This window comes from Manacus vitellinus, unplaced genomic scaffold (genome assembly GCF_001715985.3).
Source record: "Manacus vitellinus isolate BGI_N305 unplaced genomic scaffold, ASM171598v3 scaffold_45_pilon, whole genome shotgun sequence".
NCBI classification, from domain to species: Eukaryota; Metazoa; Chordata; class Aves; order Passeriformes; family Pipridae; genus Manacus; species Manacus vitellinus.
Window position 1 is genome coordinate 2,904,541 of NW_021940571.1, and position 16,078 is coordinate 2,920,618.

At 39.8% G+C, this 16,078-nt stretch overlaps 1 protein-coding gene across 1 annotated transcript in view; it reads right to left on the reverse strand.

Moving 5' to 3' along the window:
* Nucleotides 1–15,617, reverse strand: part of SI (sucrase-isomaltase) — a 41,648-nt gene extending 26,031 nt beyond the window's left edge. The window contains exons 1-18 of the mRNA XM_029962330.1: nt 15,494–15,617; nt 14,137–14,210; nt 11,532–11,649; nt 11,342–11,451; nt 10,554–10,705; nt 9,087–9,258; nt 7,624–7,723; nt 7,231–7,343; nt 6,589–6,714; nt 5,746–5,877; nt 5,470–5,589; nt 5,083–5,196; nt 3,260–3,344; nt 2,564–2,681; nt 2,015–2,186; nt 1,233–1,349; nt 592–746; nt 219–303 (exon numbers count right to left, since the gene is read on the reverse strand). Coding sequence (XP_029818190.1) covers nt 219–303; nt 592–746; nt 1,233–1,349; nt 2,015–2,186; nt 2,564–2,681; nt 3,260–3,344; nt 5,083–5,196; nt 5,470–5,589; nt 5,746–5,877; nt 6,589–6,714; nt 7,231–7,343; nt 7,624–7,723; nt 9,087–9,258; nt 10,554–10,705; nt 11,342–11,451; nt 11,532–11,649; nt 14,137–14,210; nt 15,494–15,617 — 2,187 coding nt within the window. The remainder of the gene's footprint in view (nt 1–218; nt 304–591; nt 747–1,232; nt 1,350–2,014; nt 2,187–2,563; nt 2,682–3,259; nt 3,345–5,082; nt 5,197–5,469; nt 5,590–5,745; nt 5,878–6,588; nt 6,715–7,230; nt 7,344–7,623; nt 7,724–9,086; nt 9,259–10,553; nt 10,706–11,341; nt 11,452–11,531; nt 11,650–14,136; nt 14,211–15,493) is intronic.
* Nucleotides 15,618–16,078: the final 461 nt, after the last annotated feature.

The following is a 16,078-nucleotide window of genomic DNA, read 5'->3' on the forward strand; positions in this document are numbered from 1 at the left end:
ACTGATTCCAAAGGAAATTCAGAGGTAAAGTAGAATATCACACCAGATGCCTTGGACTCCCGAGAGGACTGGAATATAGGAGTGGGGTTTAAGTGCAAGATTTTCCATTTCAGCAGGGATAAAATTATTTCTCATTGGGAGCAATAAATTAAGGGGGAAAAGTGGTGACTCAACATGTCATGTGCTTACAAGATAGATCCCAAAACAGCCAAACCTACTGGATAAAGTACAGGGGAAATCAGCAGCCCAGGACCCCAGAGGAACTGCTCGCCGATGTCCCACGTTGCTTCATCGTTGTAGAACCTGGACACATGGGAAGGATAGAGCAGTAACTGAGTTTTTTTGTGATCTGTACCATCAGCAGCAGTCCCAAGGTTTCAGGGTATTGATTGTCTAGGATCTTAACTAAAGAGTGTCATATAAAAACTGCCTTCTTATTACTCCAAAGCGGAATTTCACGTCTTGGGAAGCTGTCTATAGACATTCCAGTGTCCATTTTCACAGGGTACACGGGTGTCAAAGTCTCTAACAGCATCTGATGTGCCTAACTCTTGTTACAAAACTGTCCCACGGGCTGATGAGCAAACTTACTCGTGCAGAAGTGGCCGTACCACTGTGTCCCCTTGGGTGTGAGCTTTGTAAAAGAGCGTGTACAGGTAGGGCAGCAGCATGTAGCGAATGTTCAGGTAGTGCTTGGAGCTGTTCACCAGCACTGAGTCAGCTCCAAACACAGCTGGGTCTTGAGACTGAAAACAAACAGCAACTTGTTATTTGCAGCACGTAAAAAACGTTCTGTGAAAGGTGGGAGAAGTGGCTGCTGTTTCAGAGAGGTTGGAATTTAACGGTGCAGCTCCGCACTGGGTTCTCCTTCCTGGTGGTGTGGCCTCAGGTCCTGCCCCTCTGGGCTCTCCCTGCACATCCCTCTTTCCCCATCAGCAAGGAGGGCACTTCAGGGTTAGTCCAGGTTTTATCCTGGCAGCCAGGCTGGTGCCAAGGGGCTCCCGAGAGTCACACAGCCCTCAATAGTCAGAACTATTGATGACACTGTTGCCAAACAAGTGTATCCTCAATTAACCTTTATGAAGCTGAATCTCTCAGATGTGAGACTTCATAAAGAAAGCTTAAGGTTCTGCTGTGTTCAAACTGGCCAGTGACAGCAATGATTAAAAGTGATATTAAAGGAAATGTGGTTGTGTAACACAAAGCAATTTTTAAGCAAAAGCACAACTTACTATGTATCCTTCAGAATTGTGATTTCTGGAGAAGGGGTAAAATGCTCCCACTTGCATCCAGCGTCTGCAAAGTTCTTCTGTGGTGTCATCAAAGAAGCCACAAATGTCTGCTCCAATCTTTAAATAGAAGCAGAACATGTTGGATGTACAGGATGCTGCATCTCAAATCTCTGCACAAGGTGCATTAATTCAATCTTAATTGATAATCATGGGGACTGAGCCACTTAACACATTTGTGTTGCCTTTTTTCTTCCAAATTCAGTTATGTTGTCCAAAACATTAAACTGACAACTAGCTAACACTGCCCATCATTCCATTTTTCCCAAATCTTTACTTTCCTGATTGGTGCTAATATGTAGACATTAGGACAAAAATCTCCAAAGTCATGCAAATTTAAATCATAGAAAGGAATTTGGCTATTTACCTCATAAATGGATGTCACTATTTAATTTGAAATTACAAGAAAACCAGTGTTTTACATCTCTCACTAGGGTTTAAATACTAGAAGTAATGGGTAGCTTGAGATGTATAAAATCATAAATTTGTTACCCACATTTATCTCACTATAGACACACAGTAATCAAAAAATAATGGCCTAAATCAAAAATCAATAATTGGGAAACATAAAAAAGCTAAAACCAGATTCCTAAAGAGGGTTAATTTGGAGCTGCAAATGTAGGATGATTATCTGGATAGTGCTTGATCAGATAATGTGTTATCACAGAGCTGGAGTTAGTGCTTGTCCCTGGGTTTTGAAAGGATGGCACAAAGTGATGTCATACATAAGGAATTCCAAAGAGGTTGAACTCCAGCATTCCAGGTATTGCCCATTTTAAGTGATCCCACGTTGCTGCATTATCTCCCAGCCAGTGTCCTGTTTGCTTTCCTGATCCCATAAAAGTAGACCTTGAAATCATGAAGCTCCTCTTTCCAGGAAACACAGTCTCGATGGCTCTTAAAAGGAAATGAGACTGGAATTATGCAAAGACAACTCAGACATTCATAGTTCCACATAAGGCAGATTTACACTGATTTATACTAATTATTCATCCCAGGGATGTGGGATCCTTTACAGTTTGCAAGGTGTATTTTAGCAAAGTTCAGGATGTTAATTTTAAATAATCTTTTTACACAGCTCTGACAACCAATCTGTGGCTTTTTCCACCAACTCCAGTCAGCAGGTTTTGCCTTATCTGAATTGGCTTAAATCTAATACAATTGTTCCCAGGAATTGTGTTCCTTTAGTAGTCAAATCCCTTGGTGTTTTGGAAAATGTAGGTCATGTGCTGCTCTGAAACCCTTTTGTGAAGATTTTAGGATGCATTCCTTACCTCCGTGTTGCTATGCCCATGGAATATCCATAAAGATTGTGGACATCATAATGCTTCCCCCAGTTCTGCACTGCATCCATGCACAATGTCTTGGAAAACATCAGCCTGTCAACAATTCCTTGAAGAAATGAAGAAAAACATCATTTGTAAGGTATATTTTTATTTTTAATATTTCCAGTCTTTTCTTTCATGCACAGTCACGGTGTTCAAAAGCCCCTTTTTCCTCTTTAATTTTTCACCAAGGCAGTAGAAGTACTACAAAACAGAAGTGCTGCTCTTGGCTGTTGGTTTGATCCATCTTTGCTCTGTGATATTCCCACTCTTGAGCTTTGCCCCTTCCAAGGAATAACTGAGAATTTTGCTCTTAAGTTTCTGAATCATCATCTGACACGTTGGCAAAAGTTACTTAAATTTACTACTTAATGCAAACTATGAAGTCCATTTTAGTTCTGGATATATCCAAAAAACCACTGATAGTGTCATATTATCAGACATAATTAAGGCAGCGACAATATTCAGAAATAATTTGACAAGAGAAAAAATGCATTTGTAAAAACTACACCTACATTAGACATAGATTTTTCCATCCATAGGAATGTTCAAACTAAAATCATGTTGTATTCTTGAAGATAATTTCACAATAATTCATAATTTATTTTTTTATAAATATATTTTACTTTCTGATTAAAGACTTACCGGGAGTGTAAGGAGGGTAGTTTAAATCATTCTGTTCACAACCATTTGTTGAGCCTTGAACGAAGCTGGCTACTTCATTCATATCCTGAAAAGGAAAGATGCAGGATATAATAAAATTTCCATAAGAATATTTTCCTAAAAAAGTCTTCCATTGTATTTCTTCCACTGTATTCTCTTATCCTTTAAGGAATCATTACTTGGTATTCTTAAACTGTTCTTTTATGAGATTTTTCCAAGCCCCTGAATTTCAAACTTTGCTGTCTCCTTCCATGAATATTTTGTTTAATAGTGGAATAAGTGCATTTCTATGTGCATCCCAGAATGTGCTGCAGGAAAAACAGCACATGGAATGAGAGAGCAAATTCATCCTGGAGATGCTGCAGTCGAGTGACCAATTTGCTTCACTCCAACTATTTGCTCTTTGTAAGAGAGTTGTGCAGCCTTACACTTCATGGCTGGACTTGATGGAACCACAGAGTCAGCAAAAATAAGTGAGAAAAAAATCATTCTGGGACATTTTGTTGAGTCCTCATGTGCCACTCCTGAAAAATTGGGAGTGAGGTTAAGTCCGGGAAGACCAGAGGGGTTGGGGGAAAGGGTTTTAAGAACTCATTTTATTTCTCATCACCTGCTCTGATCTGATTGCTAAGAAATGAAATTAATTTTTTCCCCAAATTGAGGCTGTTTTGCCCATGATGAGAATCACAGAGTCACAGAATCCCAGTCATCAAGGTTGGAAAAGACCTCTGAGATCACGGAGTCCAAACTGTGACTGATCCCCACCTTGTCACTGAGTGCCACATCCAGTCATTCCTTGAACACCTCCTGGGATGGGGACTCCACCACCTCCCTGGATTACTGACTGATCCCTCCTTAGTTTAATCCACAAGCCTTTTGCTATACTTTTTCTTCCCTGTATTTACTTTCCAGATGAGAAGGACCGTGATGGAGCAGCTTTGCTGCCCACCCAGGGCCACCCCACCCCACCCAAGGAAGCTGAGGGACTGAAGTTTGATTTTAAACTGATGCAGCTTCTTAAAATGCATGGCAAAACATTCAGTAGATTCTTGTTTTCTTCCAGAGTATTTATTTATTTTTAAATAAAAGGCAGCAGAACAAACAGAAAAACAGAATAGAGGGAAGAAGGTGCTGAGGCAGGGATTGAGTAGTTTAAGTACAAATTTCCTTCAGGCACCCACTTTTAGCAGTTTTATTACAGGCTATTCCTTAAAATATACCCAAAACTAATCTGACCAGTCAAAAGGGTTCTTAATCTCATCTGATTTCTGTGAGTTGTATCTAAAATCCACTGTGCCAACCTGTATTTTAGCCTTTTTGTGGAAAAACTTGTCTAGGAAGCCTGAATTTTCCAAAGCTTTCTCTGGAATAGCAACTATAGATTCCCTAAGTGGGAATTCTATGAGCTACTTGGAGCATAAACCCATAGTTTATATGGATTCTATTCCGTATTCAGGATCTATTTAGCACATGTTCACTGAGCAGGGACGCAGGTCCCCAAATATTGCCATTCCAAAAACAGGAATGAACTTGCTTTCGGCAATGGTCCATCAATTGAAGCATTTAAGTGTCACTGAACATCCCAAACCCAGCTTTTAAATGCCACAATTCACAACTCAAATTAAAATTTAAAATTCAAATCTAAACTCCAAGTTTGACACCAGCAGACAGACACGTTCTGCATAGATTTCAGGTTCCTAGAGTAAGAATCCCTTTCAAATTCAGGGTAAACAGAATTTAATATTCATCTGCCCTTGACTGTTTTGGAAAAGGAAAAATAAAAATGACAATTCTGGGTTACTTACAATCCAGATTCCATCGTATGGCACCGTGTCATAAAACAATCTGCATTCTTCCACCCACCAGTTGGTGCACTCTGGGTTGGTGAAGTCTGGGAACACAGTTTCCCCTGGCCACACCTGCAAATATTAAAAGGGAATTAATTAATTAAACTTATGATATTAACTACATATGCAAAAAAATTTTAATGTCAAAAATCACCTTTATAATGGAAAAAATTGGAAAAAAAAAAAGAGAAAGGTTGAGAATTTTTGTATCTCGAGTGCTCTCACTGGTAGTAATTTTACTGAAAGAAGCAACTTAGAAATGAGAGTTTTAAAGGAGCCCCCTGCTCTAAGTTAAACTATAATAGTGACAACAGACTGAGTTCAAATGCATAAAACCACAATTACCTCCCCGACTAAGGGTGTTACTCCATCTGTTCCATTAATCCAGACTTTTCTCTCTGTTCCCCTGACGTAACTTCCATATGCACTTCCATTCAGTAGATTTTGTGTGCTAATGGCAGGATCCTAAAAAAATCAGGAAACAGAAAAAAAAAAAAAGAAGAAACCAGCACACACTCCATTAATTATTGTAGGCAAGAAATGCAATAATTACAGAGAAAAACGAAGTATAATAATAAATATTAGTGTTTAAAAGGGGAAAGGAGGTCATTAAATGCTTACCAATATGATAATATATTTTTGTTCATAGTTGTGCATATACTCTGCGAAGTTAGGGAGATTTGTAAAGTTCTCTCCATCATAAGTGAAATCTTTCCTTGCCTCCATGTAATCAATGTCAGTGACCTGGGCATCCTGAAAGAGCAGGAATTCATCTTTTACATGTGGAGTGAGATGTAAAGATTTTTCTGTTAGTCCAAAATAATTTCTTCTGACAATTCCTGCTTGTTTTATACTGAATTTACTGTTGGGACTTTATTGCAGTCTGGCAGAAAGTTTGCTGTCAGGACAACTTGGAAGCAACATCTCACCTTGGCCTTACAGCCCTAATTAACTGTTCTGACACATCTTTCGTGCCTAAAAAGAGTTGCATTCAAATTAACAGAATTTAAATGAATGCATGTATTTGCATCCTTTCAAATAACCCCTGGACTTGTGGCTGTGTCACTGCAGTTGCCTGATTTCAAGAGCTCTTCCCTTAAATCCAAACATTCCTTCCTCAACTCTTAGCTTAATATTAGGGCATTTTTATTCTATTAAGACATCAGGTTAATGCCATCTAAAATCTAATTTTACAAGTTAATTGTACTTTACCTTTGACCGTCCATTAAGAATAATATATGGTTCCAGAGAACAATAAAAAAATTATTTCATAGACTAGGTGACATGAGAAGAAAAGTGGATATAGTTGGATATATAAAAATATTGCAGTAAAGTGCTCAAGTTACTTTCTTATAATGGGTCTACCACTAAAATGCACAAAACCCCCAGAAATGTCCTAATTTAAACTGAGTTGCCCAACAGCTCTCTGGGTCCTCCCTCCTCCCCCCCTCACCCCATACTCACATAAGGGAGTCCAATGGCCCTGTTCCTCTCCACCACATTCACCACCTCCTCCAGGGAGCCGTAATTATAGCGGCTCAGCTGGAAGCCCAGGCTCCAGTAGGAGGGAAACATTGGCAATCCCACGAACTGCAAGGGGAGAGAAAACATCCCACGTGCCATCAGTGCCCGTTTCCCTAAATCCACATTCCTCAAATCTGCTTGAATAATACACACTAAATGAGCCTTCACTCCCAAATGCAATATTTTTTCTGTGTTTTTTTTCTTAATTATTACTTATTTTAATAAACAAAAATATCTGGGGACAAGGACCATTCCTTAAAATATCACTGAAACCTAAGCAGATCTTGAGAAGTACAAAAGATTCCAGAGATATTTTATGATCATAAAATCATGGCATGCTTGTAAGCACACTGTTGTCTATGCTATAAAATTCCCTTATGCACAGGAATTTATCCTGTGATTTACAGGAGTAAGTCACATTATTGAGATATTAGCAGTTATTCTTAGTTAGATATATACTGAGTCATGCCTTCAGTTAATAGGGTCAACACACACTGTCATACAAAGAGACAACAAAACTGAAATAAATCCCAAGAACTTTAAACAATCTGTTCAATGCACAACCTCTGTAGGTAAAGATACCTGCAGGTACTCCTGCACTACTTGCTCTGGAGTGTCTCCCAGGAAGATGTAGAAATCCAGGATCCCACCAATGGTTCTGTAGGTCACTGCTGGAGCAGGCTGCACCACAAACTCTGCCAGACAAGAGGGCACAAAACTGAGTCTGAAGACCATCTCACTCTAAAATAACTTCTTAATTTTCCAGATTAGCAAATTTACTGAAGTAAAAAACACAAACCACAAATACCCAAAGAACCCAAAGCCATTAATTGAACTTTCTAATAAGAATAAATGTATTCAGATAACTCTTTTAAATGTCCAGATGTCCATTCCTTTACATCCTACAGAGGAGAGAATCAAAAGAAATCCAGTTGTTCAAGCTTTTATCTTTTAATTTTTACAAAGATTTCTTACCCATGGCATTGCTATTCATTAAGAAAACACCAAAGGAGGCTCCAGTGTTGTCTTCCAAACACAGGAAGAAAGTGTGAACTCCATATAAGTTACGCACTTCCTAAAATGATAAAAAGAACACGTAAGATGACTAAAACCTAACAACAATCTCTGTTCTGCGATAGTTCAAAATGTACCACAGGTAGAACCCGAAACTTAAAATGGAGAAAACAGCAAACATTTCAATCCTGACACTTCCCTACAGTTCTGTTTTCTCTTTCCTGGCATTATTCTCCTTTATGAGAACATTTTCCATTAAAACAAAGGTTGCCCAATAAACAGACAATATAAGTGAGCAGATGTGATGGATCTGCAGGCAGGCAGCACATATTGCAGCACTATTTCTGGGTAATAGATGTGCACATCAAGCCAGTAGGAGAACTTGAAAGGTGCTTTCATCACCTTTGACCATAGATCTATATTTCTATTAACCCTGAAAGCTAATAATTTTATGTCTAATCTATGGAAATAAGAGTGCTTTGCTTCTTTTTTTTTTTCCTTTCTAATATGTTGTTGTTATTGTTTGTTTGTTTTTCCCTGTTGTTATTATTAGCAACAAAACCCCTTAGAGATGTTGGCAAGTGTTGCAATATTTCTGCTGCTTCTCCTGAAAAAGAAAACTCTGGTCTAATTAAGTAACAGAACCTGAGTGTTTTAAACTCAGCCTAACTTGATTCTGTTCACTGTTAGTTAAACTTAATGAGTCTACACTCGGTGGAGCCTCAGCTGAGAACTCTCTTAAACCAGAGATAATGGTGGGAAGGAGTCTCAAGGTAAAGGGTACATATTCCAAATCATTAATTAACTACATATAGTCATCTCACCCTCTAATTTCTGTTAGTACAGCTCCCATTTCAGTGAAACACTGAAGTTCTCTCTTAAATTAAAGCATATGGGTTGTCGCTTCATGAAATTGAGGTAATGGTAACAAATAGTCTCACAATTACTGAGAAACGGGTGCCCCAGAAATTTTTTTCATAAAGAGACAGCCATAAAAACTAAAGGAAGAAATCACAGCTAACAGGCATATTTTATCTTGGAAAGAAACAGCTGTTAAAGAGAATTTTTCCATCGTTTGGTGAGCTTCAAGGATGTTACTGAAGCAGTATCTGAACTGAACTCTACACACATTGCATTATTATCCTATGCATTAGGACATACTAATTATTTATTAGTCTGTTATTTATTTTACTTGTCAGTAGAAGCTGAAGACTCTCATCTATTAATGTTTATCAACTGGTTATCAACTACAAGGCGACACAAAAATCAGAAATAGGGGAACGTTCATCAGCATCATCAAGTATGTCAGTAACAACACACAGTGCCCAAGAAGTCTTTTGGGAAAAACCCGATGGATACATTAATGCCTAACAGGTTTGGGTTACAGAACTGCAAAGAATGAGGTGAAATGCAGCCAGACTTACTCCAGAGGGGGGGATGTCCCTGCTCAACATGGGCCAGGTTTTCCAGTTGACGTCGTGCCGGTACTGCTTGTGCACGTGCTCCCCCACCCCGTAAATGTTGCTGCTGGGCAGTTTGATTGAGAGCTGTAAGAACTGGTCAGCATATACCAGAGGGCCTATGGTGGTGTCAAACCTGGTGAAACAACACAAAAATAATAAATAAGAAAAGTGTTTCAGCGAGGATCGCTGCAAGAACTGTTCGGTTGTTTTAGTTGGGCCTGGATGGCTCAGGTGTCCACCCAGATCATTCAGGTTTTCTTGCAATTGGTGATAGCAGCAGATCTGTCAGAACTCTGATCCTTCTGGGGCCTCCAGTGTGACAAATTGTGATAGAAGTTCACAGATTTTATAAATATCTGGACAATCAGGATTTTGGTAATGAAATGTAATGATACATTGGTTCCCACTTTACTTTTTCAAAGAGGCCTCCCTCGTGCAAACAAATTTATCAAGGATTTATCTCTGAGGGGTTGCCCTTACCCCGTGATAACATCAGCTTCATTTAGATACTCAGAGTCCAGCATCACTGTATCTTTCTTTTTCTCTAGAGACCAAAACTGTTATGAAATTAAACAAAAGCCTAAGGAAAATTTAGACAATGTTCCAGAGCACTGCTTCAACACAGTTCCATTGGACTGGGTTTGTTATTCCCCCTCCATACACCTGTTTAATCAGTCATGCACTACTGAGTACCAAGTCCATCTTCTGTGCCCTCTATAATTGCAAATCAATCATTGCAGAGGAATTCTAAGCAAGCAAACAATACTAATAAGAGCAAAAAGTAACCCCTAATTAATTAAACTTGAAGCCTGGGTAATCCAACTGGCCTGGCCCTGTGACAGGTAATCATTGCTGGGCTGGTTTAATAACCAGGTTCATCCTGACACTTCCCCTCTCTAATGGCCACTGGGTTGGGTTATTTATTTTTTTTTAGAAAGGTAAATGGGATGAGAGAATCCAATCTACAAGTCCATCAAATATCTAACTCACACCTCATATGACCAGCTCAGCAGTTCTGGACACAGTTCCATGACACAGCTATTCTGGATATCACAGGTCTAAAGGGCAGCCTGGTTTTGGTGATTCAGGGATTCAACATGATTGCAACAAAGGAGATAAAAGATGCAATCAGGAGTTTTCCCACATGGTTTGCACGTGCGAGGAGTCCTTCAGGTAATAAAAACTTGCCCAAATTGATGGAATAAAGCAGCTGCAGAGATTTCCCCCTACTGGAGGGAAGTGAAGAGAGAGCCAGAACTGAAACCTTTCAGACAGAGCTCTCCATAGCACAGACTTTGCTTCCAAAGACCTCTCAGGAGTCCTTGCAGAATATCCATCAGTCAAAAGAAGAGAAGACTATGCCCTGTGTGGCAACACCAGCTTTCAGAGAACACCCCTGTCACCCAGCAAAGCACCACAGTTACTCACAGCACTCTGCCATTGCTCACTCTGGTCACCACGAGGCCAAAGGGGTTCTGCTGCAGTGTCACTTGGTACTTCAGGTTGGAGGCTGCAGATCCAGTGAATGCTTTCACATGTTCATGAGGGACTTCAAACCTTTGTCTTTTAGGATCAGTGATCTGCAAATATTTAAACAGAAGTGTTGGGCCTTTATAAACTAATCCCCAATTCAAATATTTTTCAGCATAAACATGTAGTTCTGACTCAGGGTACTTCCACCCTTATCCCAGTCTCCTCTTCTGCTTTCACTGTTATTCACTTCCAAATTCAATTACGAATTTTTAACCATTTTTCTCATAGTACTTGACTGTCTCCCTGGATCAGCAGGAACCTATCATAAGATGAAGTCCACCACAGAAGAAGCTGCTCAAGCCCAGAACTCATTGACACCCCACATTCATGGCATGGACTGTTGAGCCTTCCAAAGAAAACAGGAATCATTGGAAAAGTTAATGTTGTCTGTCAAAATGATTGAGAGGTATGGCCAGGTCACAAATAAAAAGCAAGTGAAATATGTTTAAACCCAAATTTTTCCTGTGATGAGATAAAATAAAACCTGAGATTCCCAAAGTCTCCAATTTTTCCTGCAGAAATCCCACTATGGTAAAGCTGATGCACGGAGCAGAGAGGACAGAGAAAGGAGACAGGGATTTCAGTGGGAACCATGAGGGTGCCTCAGAGGGATCAATCCAGCCCTCCAACCTCACGCCTTGCAGAGAACACGAGCCTTGGAGCAGCAGAGAAAAAGGATTAACCTTGAATCGGAAGCGATTTGGTGTCTGATACTCCCCCGTGAGCAGAACAGTCTGGATGTCGTTCCCAAAGAGGGTAGGTGATGGCAGCCTCTTCAAGGTAGCCTCAAATCCTTGGGAGGAAAATACAGGTTATCATGTTGTTCTGGCCACCAGCACATGCAGCAGTGGGGGAGCCCAGCCCGCAGCTCACCTGCCGTGGTTGATTTTTGCGACCGCACTTTGTAGCCGTGTTTTGGGGAGAAGAAGCACCAGGGCACGCTGGTGTCGGCCAGGGGGCTCCAGCAGCAGCCACGGCGGGAGCAGGTCGTCTGAGATAAGGACATGGGAGGCACAAATGAGCTGGTGTTCCACAAATAAATGCATACTAAACCCATTTAAAAAGCACATTTTACCCCAAACACCAGTAATCTTAATAACATCTGCAATCGGATCAGCTCCTTCTTTGAAACTCTGTTGAGGGAACTCAGTGGCACAGAACACACTAAGGAGGATTCTTTCTGGATTCAGAGTCAACTTGCTTATCAGACATATGTCCTTTCTTAAAACCACAAGATCCACAGGCAAATTGAACATTTAAAAATAATTATTGAACATTTAAAAATAATTATTGAAACATTTGAGCTGTGCAGTACAGTGTCACACTATAGTGCACACAGTTGAGATGCAGTATAGTGTGACCAAAAGGAACAAAGGAGCAGAGTTCACCAAAGACACCGGGGAGGTTGTTATAAAAGCTATCATTGAGTATAAACAAAGATGTGATCCCGGTCTCAGAGCTATAAAACCAGCACAAGAGATACCATCACCCAATAAAGCCAAAGTCAAAGCTTAATTAGGAATAATCCTGGATACGAGGAAGCAGTTTATGATGGGGTACAGCACGAACTGAGCACCAAGGACTAAAAGAAGAGCTTGTCTCTGCTGTTACATGAACTCAAACAGACCTTTACCAGCAGGAGAGAACAAAAGCAGAAGCCAAAACAACAATACACTAGCTCTGCTCACTGGAATTCAGATTTTACTGGTGTGTTCTGCGTGTCTAATCAAACTTCATGAAAATTTTCCACAGCACTGAATAGTTAATATATATTTGCTTTCTTTCACCGACCTTGCGATCAGCTAATAAATTAATTTCTCCCTTTCTTCCTTTGTTTCTCCCTGTTTTCCTCCTGTTCTCTCATTTTTGCTTCTATTTGTTTCTATCCTCTGCAATCCTACTCGTTTTCTGGTTTCATCTTGAGCATATTCCGTGAATAAGGGAATCAAGGCAGACAATAACCTTCTACATGAGCTTCAGCAAATCATGGTTTTCCCAGCTGCTGTTTATTGTAAAACCATTTGTGCAAACCACTACAGAAGAGTGATGTTTTTCTAAGCAGGTACCTGTGGTTTTCCAGCTCTGCTGGTTGCTGTGTCAGAATAACCTAAAGGACAACCTGAATGCTTCCAGGGGGGAATGTCTACAGGAATGAATGGAATCACTGGGCTGGGACTCTGTGTGGAAACCTGACAGCTTTCCTCAGGGCACGGGTTAAAGGTGAGATTTCTCTCTGAAATTATCCATGAAATTTGCTGCCTGGTCTTTCTTCACTGAGGAAAGAACAGATTCAGGAATCATTTATTTTACCTCTAATTCCATAGCAGGTACCCCCCAGTGCTCCAATGTGCACCTGGCCCTACATTTCTGCTGGGATCTGTAATTTGATTATTTTTAATTCTTTCTCACAGTTGCAACCAGAGCAACACTGTTTCCCTCCCTGTATGATGAGTGCAGCACTTAATGTGGGGTGACTGGTTCAAAGGTAGTAATTAAAGATTAAAGTGATCTGCATGACTTCCACAGCGCTGTGCATGTTCCTGGGGCAGGGAAGGAACAGCAAGAGCAGAGGAACAGGCTGTGATTTGAACCTTTCCTAACCTGTCCCCCACAGGACTTGATTGAACTATATATCATAACAAAACCCATGGCATGACAGGAGCTTTGCAACTGTCATATCTGGAATTAAACTGGGAATTCCCTCAGAGATTGAGACAGCTGGCTAATAATTTTTTATGCTTCTGTGATTGACAGAAATGTCACACATCACACTGTTTTTTTTCTCCTAAGCTGCCCCTGCCCCTAATAAAAAGAAGATTCCAGGCATCCACCAGCTTCCATCAGAAGATGAGAACATTCATAATAAAGATGAAAAATAATTATTATTATAATTATAATACTCTTTCAAGGCTAACTATTACAGAATGTTTCTGAATGTGAGAGCACTGAAAAATATAAGTCATCACAGAATCATGGAATGGTTTGGGTTGGAAGAGACCTTAAAACTCATCTCATGGTCAGGGAAACCTTCCACTAGACCAAGCTGCTCCAAGTCTGAGATGATACTTTTCACTGGGAATTTTAATTCAGTGTTTTTTAAGCCAAAATATAATTTCCATGATATTTTCCATGAGACACCCAGCCAAGAGAGGAAGATGCTGAGGTTCAAAGTGCTTCTGAAAATAAACTGTGGTCACGTGTCTCACATTTCACAAGTCCTGCACATTTGAGCAAAGCCCATCAACACCTGCTATTTCTGAACTATTACAAAGGCTAGTTTTTGACCATCACACAAAATGAAGCTGTTCAGGCAGAGCTGTTAAAATAAAGAGTGACTTTTTTTAACTGCTTGATGTCTGGCTAATTTTGTTTCCACCTGTCCCAAACCCAAACCACTGGGGAGAATATTTTTGTTAGTAAGCATGAGGTTGTATGGGAGAAAGAGTATTTTGTAGTATTTTCTAGAATATTTTCAGACCTTTGTTGCCAGTTCATCTGGGATGCAGTCAATCCTCTCCTCGTTTCGTATATTCAAGCATTGTGGGTAAAAATCTGTTTGGGAAACAAAAGAATGGGTTATTTACCAGCATCCCCAAACTGCAGGAATAACTTAAATACCTCTTAACACACTAACTGCTCCCACTGGCTCCATCTTGGACTTCTAAAATAGACTAGAATGAGTATAAATTATTGCTTGTATGATTTATTTTTACCTTTGAAAAATTGCTCACGACTATTTCAGACGGGACAACCTTACTTTAAAGTTTTGGAACATGGGGGTAATATTGACGATATTGATGCTTTTATTTCTTAAGGTGTGCATTAATCCCATTTCTCTGTGGGTCTATATGCGTTGCTTCTTGTGAAAATAAGTGCAAAATTAAAATGAGAAGGAATTTTCTCTTTCCTAAATGTCCCTGTGGTGCTCTCATGGTGCTCCTTCCCCTGAACCACTGTTTTCCACAGGAGCTGGAATTAGAGCATCAGGTAAAAACACCTTAAAGCTCCATTAAGACGCTCCATTAAGGTTTCAGGTTTGTCAGATTGAATTTAAGGTGACCTCAGGGCAGCTTTAGCTGGCAAAAGGGTGCACTGAATGTTACTTTACATATTTGGGAACATTGTTCATGTCTGGAATGAGGACCACGAAGTGTAGAAGTGTGGCCTGGGGCTGACATGCACACACATCCCCAGATTTGCCTCTCTGCATTATCTGCACTTGTACTTTTTGCTCAGGCAAACTCCTACTCATGGCAGAAAAAGGAAAAAAATATGTAGATATTGGCCTGAAAGGACAGTTTTATTAAAGCACAGAAATATTTGCTTTGTATAAGCAATTATTTTTTGTTTTTCTGCCATTTTCACCTTCAAGCTTTTTGCTTCAGTCCCTGTATGTAAATTGAATTACTCAAAATGGAACTGTGAGTAAAGCAGGTGCTCTAAATCACAGCCCTATAGCACAAGAGGGTTCTAATATACCAATACATTAGCAAGAAATACTGTTGGGTTTTAGGGTTATATCTCCCTGGTCCTTTTTTTTTTTTTTCCTGAGTTACCTTGTTTCATACTCACAAATTTTGAAATTATATGAGTTCTATGCTCATAAAGAAAATCCAGCCGAGGGAGGAAGAGGTAAAACATTTCTCATGACTATAAATTCTGAGTCATGCTACTTATTACATTCATAACTGGTAATTTTACTCAAATTATCCGTAGGAAGGACTGACCATGATCCACCTTTGGATAATGGTAAGCACAGAACAGTGACACTGAGTCAGGCAGCTCCCACTCAGGGGTTTTGCTCTGGCCCTACAGCATCCATGGGAAGTCCTTACCTGGATCTTTGACTCCAGTATGTCCTGTTGCAAAAAGCCCAATGAAGACACAGAGTATGGCAGTTGCTATGCAGAAGAGGACGATCAGGCTGATCTCCAGCCCACTGAACTTCCTTTTGCCCATCTACAACCCAAGAAACACGGTTGGTAAAAGGAAAACACAAGCAACAGCTTTGAAAACCCTACAAATTGCATTACCAATTCATCAAATTTGCCAAATTTTGAAGTGATTCAGGTTTTAAACCATGTCATCTAATCCTGAGGCTTACATAAAACACTCATTAAGGACGATGTGCAATAAATCTCCAAGTCAGGACAATTCACACAGCACAGATTATGGTTTTATTACACAAGTGGCCAATCACTGAGAAATGTATTTTGCTCCCTGAAAACCACTTCACACACAGAACAATTTTCTCCTGAGATTAACTATGGGGTTTTCCTACCTCCTACTAAAATTCTTGAAACTGGAAACAAAGAAAATCTTCTTTCTTTTTATCCTTTTTTTTTTTAAGCTTTCTTTCCTCCTTTAGTACAAACACAGCTTATCTTACAAAGGAGGAAGTTGATTTATTAAAACTGGAC